At 47.6% G+C, this 16,244-nt stretch overlaps 1 protein-coding gene across 5 annotated transcripts in view; it reads right to left on the bottom strand.

Moving 5' to 3' along the window:
- Positions 1 to 14,017, bottom strand: part of LOC138176007 (serine/threonine-protein kinase ULK1-like) — a 61,042-nt gene extending 47,025 nt beyond the window's left edge. For all 5 annotated transcript variants that reach the window (XM_069106999.1, XM_069062363.1, XM_069107606.1 and 2 more), the window contains exons 1-3: positions 12,904 to 14,017; positions 12,173 to 12,265; positions 11,729 to 11,770 (exon numbers count right to left, since the gene is read on the bottom strand). In XM_069106999.1, coding sequence (XP_068963100.1) covers positions 11,729 to 11,770; positions 12,173 to 12,265; positions 12,904 to 12,993 — 225 coding nt within the window. In that variant the 5' untranslated portion in view covers positions 12,994 to 14,017. The remainder of the gene's footprint in view (positions 1 to 11,728; positions 11,771 to 12,172; positions 12,266 to 12,903) is intronic.
- Positions 14,018 to 16,244: the final 2,227 nt, after the last annotated feature.

Here is a 16,244-nt window from a genome sequence, read left to right as displayed (position 1 = left end):
AACAGACTGCTAATGTCCAGGAGGTAGACTAGAAGCTCCTAGGGGGCAGGCAATGCTTTTCTTTTCTGTGTATCTCTCCCAAACATTCAGCACAGTAAATCCTGGCTGGATAGTCACAGATTCTTAGAGATAAAGATACCAAAACGGGCCATCGAATCCAAATCATACCTAAAAGCAAGAACCTTCTCCAGCATACCTGACAAGTGGGCATCCAGCCTTTGACTAGGGGAAGGGCGGGGTGAGGGGGTAGAAACAGAAATCTAATCCTGAAGCAAGGTTGTTTTTTCTTTAAACAAAATACTCCAGAAAGAGGTCTCTTTCTTATTCCATCAGCTGGGGGGATGCTCAGGTTAGTCAATGAATTAGCAAGCTTTTATTAAGCAGCTATAATGTACATTATGAACCAGATCTTATGACTAGAAATGCAGCCTCCCAAGTCTCTTGGGGTCTCCCACTCCAGCTGCTATTCCAACCCTCTTCTGTTCAAATGTGCACCATACCCCCTCACTACTTTTTTTTCTTGTTACTCCTGCAAGATGGACAGCTTGGGGACTCAGTGGATGGAGCACTGGGCTCCCCTGGAGTCAGGAGGACCTGAGTTCAAATCTGACCTCACACTACCTGTGTGATCCAGGGCAAGTCACTTAACCATGTTTGCCTCAGTTTCCTCATCTGTCAAATGAGCTGGAGAAGGAAATGTCAAACCACTCCAGTATCTATCTCTGCCAGGAAAACCCCAATGTGGTCACAAAGAGTCAGACATGACTGAAATAAATGAACAACAAACAAAATCCCATCTATTTGAAATTCCTTCCACTGGTTCAGATAGCAATCCCTCCATGCCTGACTATCTTACATGACTCTTGTCCAAACCAACTGAGAGTCCCCCAATATGTTGGAAAGTTTCCCTTCTAAAATGCTGAGGACTCCAGGGCAGAACTCAGGCTGGTCCCTGTCTTTTTCGGTTCTTGCTACACAAGCAACTTATCTTCTCTTCCTACTCTTCACTCCTAACCCCAGTTCTCCCTACTGAGCCCCCATTTCAGCTCTCTGGAGGCAGATGTTTCTGATATACAGCACCTCCCATTCATGTCATGTCATCCACAGGACATTCAATTCATTCTCATACTTGAACCCAGGCCTCACCTCCTCTAGTAAACACTCTCTCATCCTCATGGTGTGAACAATCCTAGTGGCCCTGAACTTTATCTACAGCCTTCGCAAAACTGTGGCAAGCAGCACTGAAAAAACGGGGCTGGATGAGCACAGAAAGCTCTATCTCTATTCCTCTCTCAATGGAACCCAAGGTTTTGGGGGCTTCCCTATCACATTACTAATTCAGTTCCTAGTACCTTGTTTGGGGTGGTGGCAAAGGATAAGCCACACTCAGCATCTGCCTACGGGACACCCATCCTAGAAGATGGGTGTGTCCTAAATCCTCGGAGAAAATCTGAATTCACAGAACAGATTATTGAGTGGGGAGGAGAAAGGGGACGCCAAGAAAGCGGGGAAAGTTCCTTCTCCTTGAACAAAGTACAATAGCTCAGTAGTTCTTATTTCTAGGACTAACAATTTTACAGAGATCTTTGTTTACTAGCAACCCAAAGCTAGATTTCATCCCTATTTCACAACTCATGGGATCACAGGAAAAACCATGAAAGAATCTTAGAGATCCCTAGCAATTAGAATCTTAGAGATCCTATGCAATTGTTTCACAGATAAGTAAACTGAAGCCTAGGGAGCCAATGTATTTTAAGTGACTTGCTCAGGATGACATAATCATCAATCATATAAGGCAGGACTCAAACCCAGCTCTGTATACTTTGTACCAGTTGCCCCCAAATACTAACATATAACTTTTCAAGAATATCTTCTATGAAAATCTCCACCACCACCCCCAAGTTGCCCTATTTCAATCACCAGCCCGCCCAGACACTCAAGTTCCAGCTCATCCTTGAAACCCACCCCGCCCCCTTCTTTTCCCTCCAAGATATAATCTCAACAAAATCTCTAGCCCCTTCTCTGTATTCACACAGCCAACAACCTTGGTTCAAGGCCTCCATAACCTCGTTTTCCCTTCTTACCTGGAAGCTCAAGAACCAGTTAAATCTTTGCAGCCAGCTTCTCTGACCAACATCTCATTTCCAAGATATAGGAACAGATTCAAATTAATGAGAATGAGAGCCACTCCCCAATTTGACAGATGGTCAAAGAATATGAACAGGCACTTTTCAAAGGAAGAATTACAACGTTATGGAAAAATGCAACAAATCACTAATAACTGGAAAAATGCAAATTAAAGCAACTCTGAGGTTGATTTCTCACCGACTAGATTGACCAAAAAAGGGGGGGGAAAGGACAAAATTCCTCTATGAAGCTTTTCCTGATCCCTCTTCCTTATAATAAATTTATTCTGTATGTGTACATATTGTGCCCCCCCATTGGAATGTAAGCTCCTTGAGGGCAGGAACAATTTACTCTTGTCTCTGTATCAAGTATCTAGTAGGCACTTAACAAATGCTTTATTTCAACAGCCTCCTCATTGATCTCTCAGCTTCCAGTTCCCTTCCCTTCTCAGATCCTATCTTCCATAAAATTGTTCAACAGGGAGCACAGGCCTCTTTGCTCCCAAGGATACAATTTCAAACTGGTTTGAGGCCCTCCACAAGCTGAAGTCAAGTCTTCCAGGTTCATTTCATGCTACTTTCTTTCAAATACTCTCCAGTCCTGATAAACTAGGCCATTTGCCATCCCCTGAACTGGACCCTGAGGCCCTGGAACACTGGGCAGGAACCTCTACGCACTTTTTCAGTCCTGTTCCACTCTTTGTGACCCTTTTTGGGGTTTTCTTAGCAAAGATACTGGAGTGGTTCTCTACTATGCACATACAAGCTGCCCCAAATATGGATCAAAAGAGTCAGGTGCTTTGAAACCTTTTCAGGCATGATATAAATTATGATAGCTCCTGCCAACACCATCTCCCTCCCCCAGAAAGGCCTCCTTTCTCATTCCTAGGTATTTAATAAAGGCTTGTTTACAAACCCCTGAGACCCTCATCCAGGCTGAGAGTATGACATTGTAAGGAGAGAAGTTACCTGTACTCCTGAATGGAATGATTCCCTAACTCTGAGGGAAATGAGCCTTTTTTAAATATTTCCTTCAGAATCTTAAGGGTTTATTTAGGCTGCAGGGGAGATCACCTCTCCTCACCTTCCAAGGAGGGTAACCCAAGTCCTTGACCCTTCTAAGGTCTGAGTACAGAAAAATGACTAGGAACAAAAAATGATTAGGTCTTCCCAGAACTCAGAACTGTCTCAGAGAAACTCCCTGAATTGAAACCTGGGCTGGAAAGGGAGAGATATGCTGAACTGGCTCTGTGACCTGTGACCTACGCTCACTGGGCTAGGGGTGCTCTACAAAATGAGGGGGGTTGGGCTAGCTGATCCCTGGGATTCCTTCCAACCATGAGTGCTGTCATTCTAAGACATGAGATATGACCCTGCCTTTACGATCTGATGGCAGACACTGTAGGGCCCTGTCCTTGGGGAGAGGCAACCTCATTGCCCTCACTGAAGGTCCTGTCATCAGGTCCCATGCAGATCCAGTGAGCAGCTCCTCCCTCTCCCTAGCAACAACAGAGGCCCTCCCCTTCTGCTGCCCCAGTCCCTCTTAATTAAGCCCAGCCTCCCCCATCCTGCAGGGGCCAGCTGCTGCAGAGAGATAGCAGGGAGGTAGATACTGGCCATCTGCTCTCACTGGGAGGGTCCCCAAACACAGGGCCAGAGACACACAGGGCAGATCAATCACACAGATACCACTCAGTTCCCTGTTGCTCAGAGAAGAAGGTCTGTGCCCATGCTAGAAGGCAGAGGGCCAGATGGGCAAACAAACTTGTAGGGGTCAGTAATTCTGAAGATAGGAACCTGCCTGGGATAGTGGGGGAGCCAGGCCTAGCTCTGATCCCAACCCTCCATCCTACTGCTTCCCCCCACCAAAGCTGGGGGCCCAGGGGCAGATTTTCCTGGCATGTAGCAAGTGCTTAATAAATGTTTGCTGATTAAATGCTAACTAGTAGGCCCTGCCCTCAGATTCTTAGCTCCTCAGCCCCACAACCCCCACTTGGCCTCTCCAGCCTCAACATAACGCCTTCTGGCAAGACAGGTCTCCACAGGCTTGGTTTGATCCCCGTCTCTACTCATAGGGTCTAATTCAATTAAACTGCTGGACTCCTTCCAGACCCACGGCTGGCCCACATCCCCACAGTTGTCTAAGCATTGCTCTCAAAGGCTACTCATTGGGCCAGGCCCTACTTTATCTACAACGTACCCCCTGACCTGGGCAAGGGACCAAATCCTAACCACCACTACCATGGCTACCACTTCTCCTCCCTTACTCACTAGTAATGGAAGTGTGGACCTGACAATATCAGCCACAGGCCCCAACATCTACCCAAGAATTCACCATGATTCACATGGGGAGTGGGGAGGGAAAGTGTTTGGGACCATCCTGAAGCCAGGGCAGGGCCTAGCAAGTGCCCAAAGTCTCCTACAGAGACTGGGAGGGCAGGTCCTAGGGAGACTGAACTAGCGAGAGGAATAAGCGTGTGAGACCCAAACCCCTCCCAATCCCGGGGGTCAGGCAGTCAGCAAACCGCATTCCCAGGCTCTCAGTTGGGGGGACCAGGAAAAGAATGGAATTCACATGTCTCAGGGCCCAGGCCTCATTAACTCCCCCTCCTTCTACCCTATATTTCACACCTCGTACTAACTAGAAGAAGCCCTTCTATTTAATTCCTTAGGGCATCTCCAATAGCTGTTGGTACCTATCTAATCCCCCTTCTCCCCACCGGAGACAACCCAGTATGGCCCACCAGAAGCTACTCCTCTCCTATGTCCTGCCCAAGGCTCTCAGGCTCTCAACGCATGGGCCTCCTCTCAGGCTAGAAGGGGTCATCTGGCAGAGGAAGAGCTCAGTGGTCTGAGCTGGCCTGCCCAGGGCCAGAGCATCAAGTTCCAAAATATCCTGCTAAATTTGGTTTTAACAACTGCCCCCAGGGAGGCAACAGGTGTTGCCTTGGCCCTAGCCCTGGGGATGGGCATGGCTTGGACCACCACAAATCTTCAGTCTTACCACTCACTCCTTTATTTATTAAGGTCCAAATTAACGCTGGGACCCCTGGAAACTTTAAAAACAACAAAAAAGAAATCCCAAATTCTATCCATTCTTAATGAGACTACATTCTAATCAAACTCACCTACTTGCTGTCTCTTGTCAAGGACATTCTATCTGCCATCTTCTCCCTCTGGAAAACCCTCTTTCCCTCTACCTCACCTCCTGCATGGCTACCATGCCACACTGGGTCTCCTCCTCCCTCCCACACCTTATCCCTCACACATCAAAATCACTTGGTCTATATTTTATTCATATTTATCGGTATATATGGAGAAGATAAAGCTCCCTGAAGGCAGGATGGTCTAGTTTCTATATCTCCACTGGCTAGCACAGAAAGACCTTTAATAAGAGACAACTCAGTGAAGTCACTCAGAATGGCCAGGAAATCTGGGTTCAAGTCCTGGCCCCCACATTTAGAAGCTTAAATTTGATCCTGGCCTACATAAGATCAGAGGCAGAGCTAGAAGTGATAAAAAAAAAAAAACATCTCTAGTCCCAAACTTGTCATTTAACAGAAAAGGAAACTGAGACCCAAAGTCACAGGGTGGTAAACCTCACAAGCAACAAAGATTCCAACCAAGGTCCCCTAGACTCCAGAGATGCACCACAGAGCCTGTCTCTTTGTAAATTATTTGTTGGAAGTCATTTCTCTTTTGGTCACAATTTCTCCAATCCCTTCATTTCACTGATGGGGAAACTGAGGCCCGAGAGTTTAAATGACTGGACTAGAAGTGGCAGAGCTGAGATTCAAACCCAACTATCAGTCCAGACCCCAAATCTTCATGTTGAAATGAAAAGGGTTAATAATTTGAACGATCAGAAACTCTTGTCATTTCTTGTGTGTGTATAATAAAAAATTTATATATATAAATTTATATATTTACATTGGAAAAAATTATTTCCAAAGACAGGATCACAGATTCAGGGCTGGAAGAGACCTCACAGGCTATAGAATCCCATGCTCTTATTTTATAGATAAGGAAAGTGAGGCACAAGCTAGCAGTTAGTGTTTGAGGCAGGATTTGAACCCAGGCCCCCCCCCCCTCAAGACCACTACCCCTAGCTATCACACCACACCTGCCTCTTTACAATAATCCTGGAAGGTAAACAGCACCCAAGGATTCTGATCTCCATTTTACAGAGGGTAACTAAGGACCAGAGAAAAACAACTCGCCCCAGGAAATATGACCTCCATTGACAAAAAGGAGAGGTTACATAACCCCAAAGGGGAATAAGCCCACAATCACTTATACCTGACTTTCCCAAACTTTTCCAGATCAATCTATACTAGTGAGGTAAGACTATCTGTGTGCTCCCATGACACAGAGACCCCATAGCTACCACTAGGCTGGCAGCAAACCTAGATAATTGAGAGGGGGTTAATTTTAAAGAGGGATCCAGCCCCTCAAACCACACACTACTAAAAACACTAAGCCTGTCAACCCCACCCCCCTTTTTCTTTCTGGGAGACTTAAGTCTCTTTGCCTAATAGGATCTCCCAGCCCAGCAGCCAAGGCCAGGTCTGGTGATCGAAGGCCTGAGAGAGCATCTGACCTACTTAACTCCTTCCTTACTGGAGGCCTGACTCAGGGAGAAACCACAGGCTGGAGCGGTCTAACCCTCAGGAACCCAGACCATGGTACTCTGACCCCATCTCAGCCAGGCTTTAAACAAGAAACTGTAGCCATTTCCCCCTAGAAAGCACAGCCTCAGTCCCAAGGGTAGCTCTGATTCACTTGTTTTCTAAAAGGACCCTACTTTCACACCCCCAATTCTGAGGGCCCCTGCCAACCTCTCTCCCCTACACCAGAAAAAAATCAGCCTTAGTCTCTCCTCTCAGGGAGCTCTCACCAGCCCTTGGCCCCTATCAGTCTAAGGCCTACATACAGACCCACAACACATGCAAATGTACAGGTCCCATCATGGGGACAGTGGCCTGGCTATGGGATTCCATCCACTCCAGACAGGTCTATGTAACTATAGCCTATGTTACTATAGATCAAATATGAACTACTACTTGGAATTTAAGGGTAGCTAGGTGGTTCAGTGGATGGAGCACTGAGCCTAGAATCAGGAAGACTGGGGTTCAGATTTGTCCTCAAGATAGCTCCTAGCCGTGTGACCCTGGGCAAGTCACTTTGCTCTGTTTGCCTCAGTTTCCTCATCTGTAAAATGGGTTGGAGAAGGAAATGGCAAATCACTCCAGGGTCTTTGCTAAGAAATCCCCAAATGGGGTTACCAAGAGTCAGACATGACTGAAAAACTGAACAACAACAAAGAGTGGTCTATTGGAAATTGATGTAACAACTTGGAATTTAAAAATCTTTCCTAACCAGGCACCAACCTCCTCAGCCTTACTGTCTCTCACCCCCTTCCTGTGAAAAATCATGTTAATAACCATAATGATGGCAGCTCATGTTTCTAAAGCTCTTCAGGGTCTCCACATTACTTATTTTTCCTCCTCACAAGAGCCCTGTGAGGTAGATTCTGAGGTTAAGTGATTTGCTCAAGGTCACAAAGTGTCTGAAGCATAATCTGAACTAGGGTCTTCCTGATTCCCAGGCATACTTTAACCACTCTGTCTTCCAAAACAAGGATTATAGGTCAAGAGAGCTGCCAAAAGGGATCTCTGGAAGGTCACCTGGTCCAACCAGCTCACTCCATATTGTAACATGCCCCAAGGTCACAAAGATGGGAGGTGGAATTTTAAACCCGGGTCCTCTGACTCTACTGTTCCATAATTGGGGGAAAGGCAAGGTAGGGGAGAGTTGTGGTAGAGAGGATGTGGAGGGATTACTTTCAACCCCTCCTCCCTAAAGGGAAAGACAAAAGATGGGGAGGGGGGGAATAGTCAGATAAATGCTGCCCTCTAGCCCCCAGATTCCACCTCATCTCACAAGTCACCAACCTACAGGCCCCCAAGGCATATTTCCCATCACCCTCAGGCTTCCCGTGTCTAGCCTCAAGCCAGGCCCTTCCTCAGGGCTACCACCTGCCTGCCAGAACAACCCTCCAACAGTCCTGGGGCTATTCAAACAACCAGAGATCAGGAAAAAGCCTCTGCAAACCTAACCCAATATGGGATTGGAAGGCACTTAGAGCCCCCCCCTCTACAATATTCTGGCTTTGATATCAGTCTATGAGTTATTTTTTTCTTTCTTTTAAACACAGGAAGAGGAAAATGGGGTTAGGAGGAGCTCACACTCTTTCTCCTCCAGCCTTCAAAAGAAAAGCAAAAGCAAAAAAACTAAAATCCCCAAGTCAGGTCTGTACATACATGTGAGTACACACACACAAAAACAACTCCCTCCTGTGTATGCAGCAAAAAAGGCTTCTGAGTCACTGCAATTGTGAAGAATTCCCAGGGTTCTGGAAGAACAGGTTAGGCAGGCACGGTGTCCTTGCGAAGGGTTAGCCCACTGCAAGCCTATTCCCTCCACCCACCCCACCCTGTCCTGTCCTCAAGGTGTCAGAGCTGGGGATCCCCCAGCTGAGGAGGAAGCTATTCCCTGCCCAGGTACCAAAGGTGGAAGCAGGGAGAGACATGAGCAGAGCTATGAATCAGAGAATCCCCCAGGAGCCAGGCCACACCACACCCACTATGCACCCAATGCCTGGCCAGGGCACCACCTCTCCTCCAGACTGCCCACACAGAGGGTACTGATGGGTCTCACCCCCTCAATCAGTCTTTTTTTTTTTCCTCAAACAAGAAATAATGGAGAACACTGCATTTGGGAAGAGTCAGGGAGTTCAAACCCTAACACACTCATGCTAACTAGCTAGCTCTGAGGAATCCAAGCCAATTCACCTTAACCTCTCAGCCTAATAATCAAAGTCATAATCACCAACCTCTCAGGGTTTTGTTTTGTTTTTTGGGTGGGGAGGATGAAAGCGCTTTGGAAACCTTAAAGAGTCATAAATTACTTCTATTATAATAGATCAACCTATTTCCCAGAGGAGGCCCAGAAATGGGGGCAGACAACCCAGTCAGTAAAGAGAGGCAGTCCTCAGAGAGGGTGAGAGACAGAGAGAGAGAAAGAGAGAGGGGGGGAGAGAGAGGAGTGTATGTGTGTGTAGCGGTCCTGGTTAACCAGTGGCTAGCCTATGCTGGGGGGGTGGGGTGGTGGAAACAACAAACAGGAACAAACATCTGGTCTGTTTCTCTAAGTGCTTCACCAGGCTCAGAGGAATCAAGGGGGCTGGTGTCTTGTGTAGAGGTGTGATAGTCACAAGGCTGGAGGTGGGACAAGAATGGATTTAAAATCCAAAACACATACTACCTCCCTGACCTTGAGCCAAAAGGAATAGTGATGAACACTCCCACTCTCTGGGCAGTTAGGTAGTACAACTCTGATATAGCTCTGGAGCTGGAATCAGGGAGACCAGATTTCAAATCTGACCCTCAGACACTAGCTGGGTGACCCTGGGCAAGTCATTTAACCCTGTTTGCCTCAGTTTCCTCATCTGTAAAATGAGCTGGAGAAGAAAGGAAAACCATTCCAGCATCTCTGCCAAAAAAAAACTCAAAAGGGGTCACAGAGAGTCAAGACATTACAGAAACTGAACAACAAACCCTCTATAAAACCCCTTCCATCTCTATATCCTATGAAAAGTTGCCAGGCTGACCCCAGAGAGAGGATTCTGGACCCCCCTCCTTGCTACTACCAGGGGAGTGGGAAGCTTTGGAGAAGCAGGAATGATAAATAATGGACATTTACCTAGCATTTTCTCATGTGGGCCTTAAAATAACCTGTGGAAGCAGGTAGTTAAAGGTAATCTCCCCATTTTACAGACAGGGAAACTGAGGACCAGAGTGGAAATGACTTGCCCACAATCTCAAAATTAGTTCAGTGTCTGAACTGGGAATTTAAACCAAGCCTTTCCAACTCCGGGTCCAGCTAGGTGACAGGAAATGTAGATGTTTTGTTTTCATTTTTCATTTGTCTAATAGTCTGGTCACCTCAAAAGTAACCAAAGTCAGTGATTCTACTACAGGGGACAATTTTCCCTAAAACCCAATCATCCTGGGCCTACCAAAGCCAGAAACAGGAAGTTTATCACATGCCACCTGTATGACCTGGACCAAAAAAATATCTCTCTGGGCCTCAGTTTTCCCATCAGTAAAATGAGCAGGTGGAACTACATAGCCTCTAAGTTCTAAGTCTTATGATTCTACTGAGTGGCCCAGGTACAAGACAAACTCTTCCTTTCCCTTCAAAGGAAAAAAGGGAAGGAAGCAAAGGTTAAGGTAGAACCTTCCTTCCCCTCCCCCCATCTGACTTGTGTTGTTATGCACCTGTTATGGGATGCCTGCACCACCCCAGCCCCCTACCCAAGAGCAAACAGGAGCTGGGCACAGGGCAGAGGGAGGAAGTCCCTCCCTGTCTCTGAGGCTGCCTGGGACACAGTGTCTTCTGTCCCCAGTTTTCCAGGTATCTGCAAGGCCCATGACCCCAAGCCGTTCTCTAAAGCTCCACCCAGTCATATCCGACAGATCTTCAGCAGGGCTGCCCCTATCAGTCAAGCGGCACAAAGGGAGGCAGCCTCCTCCTCCTCCTCCCAGCCCCCGGGCCCCCTCCCATACTACCCCCCACAGCCCAGTCCAACCTGGGGCACCGGAAACTTCCCATCCTCAGTAAACATGTTTCAAAACCATTAGTCAGCAAGACCAGCTGTCACTGACACAAACACCAAAGCCTCCAATCCCCTCTCTGGGATCCCTAGCCTGGGTACCAACAACTCTCACAACAGGATTCAAATCCCCTCTCATCCCCAGTGGGCCCCCCCCTTCCCCACGAAAGCATGTTCAAGGTTCCTGAGCTGCCAAGCCTAAGAAAAAACCACAGGGCCTGGCCACAGAGGGCCCTTGCCCTCCCTCTATATCCCCCTTGGTCCTTGGGTGAGGGGCACCGTGGGAAAAGTAGTCTGGCCTCTGGAGCCCTGGAGATGACACTGGGGTGGGAGGAGCAGAGCCCCTGATCCTGGCACGCCTGGCCATAAAGGAATCTCGCTTTAGACTCTGACGCAAAGAGGCGGCTGGATCCCTGCCAGCCTCCAGGAGCAATGTCAACAAACAGTAGAAAGAGCCCAGCTGAGGCTCTCTTAAAGGCTCCCCCTTAGTCGCGGCCCCTCAAGCCTCAAAGACCCAGGAGAAACAGTCCAGGTGGGCCTATAGAAGCTCCTCTCAGCATCCTCCCCCAGGAAGTTTGGAGAAAAGCCCCATTCAGGGCCTTCTCTATCTGAGGGCCCCCAGCCAGGCCCCTGAAGAGCAGGAGAGGGGCCAGACATACACCCAGGAAGTGTGTGCCCAGTCTCTGGAAGACCTCAAGAGCCCCCAGGCACTAATGTGCCAGGGAACAGCTGCCCACAGCAGCTGAAGGCTCCAGGAAGGCCAAGTGGGCACCAAAACATCCTGTGGAGTCAGCAGAGACCAGCTCAGGCCTGGACCTGGCCCCCTCCCACCTCCTTAGGGTAGGATATGTGGCCCAAGAGGTTTCTCTCCCCCACCCCCCAACCCCAAAAAACAAAATATTAGCCACAGAATCAAAATCAGTACCTGGAAATCGTACAAGGCCACGATATTTTCATGTTTCAATTCCTAGAAAAGGAGAAGAGGTTAAAAATAGAGATTACACGGATGATAATAAATAGATGTCTATAGCACAATTAAGGTATGCAAAAGTGCTTAACTTTAGATTAAGGCATCTGAGGGACAGGAAAACTCACCAGTCAGTCAAGATAGGAGACTATCAGATTGTTTATTGACAGCCTGAAAAACCCTGCACAGAAAGCTCTGGGGGCACTTTACAGATGAAGGCTCAGAAGTTCAGTGACTTGCCTGAGGACAAACAGGCAGGCAGTGGTAGGAATCTGAACTTCTTTTGGGTCACAATGGAGAACAGAACTTGGGACCAGGGCCCTGACCACCCCCCCCCATATACATGATACACACATATCCCCACAAACTAAACCACCAAACTCCCCAAGCCCCTCCATTCACCTTCAGGATCTTGATTTCCTTCCCCAACAGGGTCTGAGACTTGGCCAGGTTTTTCTTGTTAATGCACTTGACGGCCACCTCCAGATCATGTTTCTGAAACCCAAAGACCCATGTTTTCAGGGAGCCCAGACTCAGGAGGGCCTACCCCATTCCTGGAAAACCAGGCCCCAACCACAGAAAGCCACATTTCTAAGCTTGGTCCAGGGCCCATCGAGGCAGGTGCCCAGACTTGTCAGGACATGATCCCACTGGCCCAGGTCTCCTGTACCCAAACCCCACCCTCCCCCCCAAAAAAGCCAATCTGCAAAGAATTTCTTTTTTTTAATGTATTTTTTTTGGGGGGGGGAGAACTTCTTAAACGAGTTCTCCACTGTCTGGAAAGAGGAAGACAGTCAATGCCCTGTCCCAAGGGGCTTGGAGTTGGGGAATGGATGGTAAACCCTTGAGGAAAGGCTAGCTCTCACTCTCTGGGGCTGTGCCCTCCCCCACAACCTAAGGGTAACCAACACAATGTCAAAGCCCTCTCTCCTCTGGCTTCTTTCTAAACCCTTATGGGGGAGGAGGGATGCTAGGGGGAGGTTGACTGTGGCCAAGCAGACTCCAGGGGAAATGTGCTGACTCGGCATCTCTGGATACAACCACAGGATCCCCTGCCGGCTGGGGTGCAGAAGGCTGAAAACCGGGAAGGGGGAGGGGACCAAAGCAAACCCACCCCCCACGCCCTTTCTCACCTCTTTGTGCCTCCCTTTAAAGACCACGGCGAAGGCCCCGTGGCCAATAAGGTCCTTCCTGCTGAACTCAAACTTCCCCACTGTCTCCATCCCCTTGGGCGGGCGTCCGGCACGCAGCTGGTGGGGGGTCCGAGAAAGAGAAGGCTGTAGACGTGGGCTGGACGCAGTAGAAGGTGGCGGGCGCCAGGGGCCGGATTCCAGAGCGGGGCAGGCTCACGAATGAGCTCGGGGCTGGCCAGGCCCACGGAGGGTTCCCACGAACTCGGGGTCGCTGGGCCTGTGGCTCCTTTCCCCCACTCCCCGGTCCATGGGCTGCTCTCCCCTTAAGTACAAATGGGTGGGGGGCATTGTTGGCAGCTGGATGGGATGGGGGGTGGGGGGTTGGGGTCCGTCCTCCTGCTCCCGGTCTTCTCTCTCGGTGGCCGCTTAACTCCGAGCACCCCGAGGGTCAAGCCCCGAGGAGGGATAGGGTTAAAGTCCTCCCGGTCCGACCCCAACGCCAGAATCCTGAGGGTGTCTGATGCAAGAGGGGTGTAAGATGAAAAAGAGGGGGGAGAAAGGGGAAAAGGACCACCCCCCACCGCCCCAGCACAGGCGCCAGTCCACCTTAAGCAGTCAACTCCACCTTAAGAGGCGCCGGCCCCCGCGGTCCTTGTTTGTACACAGCTCCGGGCGGAGCGGCGAAGTCCGGCAGGGGCGGCCGCAGTCAGAGCCCCTCGGCCCGGCCCGGGCCTCCTCTTGTCCGCGGGTCCTGCACCCGCACAGCCCTCCCGGAGCCCCGGACCCTCCCCCGAGCCCCACAAACGCTGCTTTGCCCCTCGCTGGGCCTGGGCCTCCTCCTCCTCCTCTTCTGCCCGGCTGACGCGGGGCCGAGCCGAGGCTGCTGCTGCTGCGGCCGCCGCCGCTGGGCGGGGCTCCGCGGATCCAGATGTGTAGCAGCTGGGGGCCCCCCCCAGACTGCGCTCCAAGCCTGTCTGCGCGGCCGCTGCTGCTCCTGCTCCCGCCGCCGCTGATCCTGCTCCGCTCGCTGCCTCTCCGGCTCTGAGACAAAGAGTCGCGGCCCGCCCGGGCCCCCGAGCCTGGGCCGTCCCAGCGCAGCCGCACTAAGGACAGACGGCAGCCAGCCACGGCCCAGACGGACGGACGGGCCAGCGGAGGCTGCGGGGAGGGCGGGGCCTGGAGAGGGGGCGGGGCCGCGCTGCCCGCGGGGCGGAGCCTGAGGAAGCGCCGGGGGCGGGGCGGCAATTACACCCACTCCGCCCCCACCCTCCCTTGGAGTCTCACTCCGCCCTCCGCCCGCCCCCCCACGGCTGGCCGAGCACCTTCTCGTTCCTCCCCCCAGACTAAGCTTTAGCCCTTGAGCACAGAAGCTGATGTCATTTAAAAAATACATACATATGCAATTCTTAGAATGTAAACCTCAAATAATTGTGATTATATATTTGTGATTATATACATGCATAAATAACCAACATAAAAAACTAATATGAATATTAATATATAATTTTGAAATACTCAAGAATGCAATTCTTAAGTATACAGATATGATGGATAATTTTATTATATTATGAACATAATAAAGTAACTAATAATGTGACTGTAATAGATAAGTATGAAATACACAATTCTTAGAACACATGTACAATTTTATTATTATAATAAAAAATAATGTGAATCTAAAATAAATATGAAATACACAAACGTACAATTCTTAGAATATACACATACATTTTATATACATATAATGTATATATAACTCTATTATAAATATATGAACTTGATAAAATGAATGCTATGAATTTAATATGTAATGTTGACATACTCAAGTATACAATTCTTAGAATATAATATAATTTTATGTTATAATGCAAATATATAAATATAATAGAACACTTAATGCAAATACATAATATATAATTCTGAAATTATAATTTTTAGAATGCACGCAAAATATGATTTTATTATATGTTATAATGTGAACATAAGATAACTAATAATGTGAATGTGTAATATTGAAATATAGCAGCATACAATCTTAGAATAAAATATAATATATAATTTTGTTATATATTATAAATATGTAAACCTGATAATAAAAATATATAACAATTTTGAAATGCACAGAAGTATACAATTTCTAGAATACATATAATCTTGTAATATACAATAAAATAACATGATACTAATATATAATATGTAGCTTTGAAATAAATATAGGCATAGCATACATAAATATATAATTTTGATAATAATAATAACTAACATTTATTTAGTACTTACTATGTGCCAAGCACTGGTAAGTACTTTACAAATGTTATTTCTTCTGATCCTTACAACAACCCTTAGAGGTAGATGCTATTGTTATCCCCATTTTATAGATTAGGAAACTGAGGCAGACAAAAATTAAATCACTTGTCCAGGATCACACAACTAATAAATATGCCTGAAGCTGGATTTGAAGCATCAGGTGTTCTAGCCACTATAACATCCAGCAGCCCCACAAACACATAAACATATAATCTTTAAAAATATAGTTTTTAAAATATGTAGAATTTCTTTATTAATCTGTCTCTCCCTCTGCCCCTCCATTAACCAAATTTTAAAACCCCTCAAAATAAAGCCCTCAAGCAATAATCCATCAATAAATATTTATTAAGCTCCTATTGTTAAGGGGATCCCTTAGCATTCCTTAACACTGCTATGGTAAACACTGGGGATTCAAAGAGGCATTTGACAGTCCCTGTCCTGAAGAGGCTTAAGAAGTACTAGAGGAGATAAATAACATACAAACAAGTTACAGGCAGGATACATTGCTGTGAAGATTATTTTGATATCCCTACTCAATTTAATCTGTATTTACTCTGTTCATTGTGATTTATGGGGATCAGTGATTGTGGTAGCCAGTCAAGTTTGATAAAATTAAGTTTGATTTGGAGTTATGTGGGTTAGAATTCATTAACCCACTATGTACTGATGATTATATTACTTATATTTGGGTTAGGGGTTAGATTTAATTCTTTATGGATTTATACTCGGTTAGTTAGGCCTGTCTTAACTTTTAGTAGAGCTAGGGACAGATATCTTCTGTGTGACTGCCAACCTCAACCCCACCTCCTGTGAGTGTACAATGAGCACAGTGCTTGAAAAACCACAGTTGACTTGTCATGAATGTGAATTTTACACCTTTGCCCTAGACCTGGAACATTGTTGACAAGTGGAAGGCCCAAGGCCTTATGACCTTTGGAAAGCCCCTGAATACTGCCCACATGAAGGTCTGTGCTGACTGGGAGTGGGTGGCCTGTAGTACCTGACCTGTATTTGATGACCTGTTCAAGCCTGCT

The sequence above is a fragment of the Petaurus breviceps genome, unplaced genomic scaffold (genome assembly GCF_028583685.1).
Source record: "Petaurus breviceps papuanus isolate PSGF00001 unplaced genomic scaffold, PetGlider_PUasm1.0 100, whole genome shotgun sequence".
In the NCBI taxonomy this organism is placed as follows: domain Eukaryota; kingdom Metazoa; phylum Chordata; class Mammalia; order Diprotodontia; family Petauridae; genus Petaurus; species Petaurus breviceps.
The sequence above is the reverse complement of the archived record's forward strand: the minus strand, read 5'-3'. Positions and strand labels throughout refer to the sequence as shown.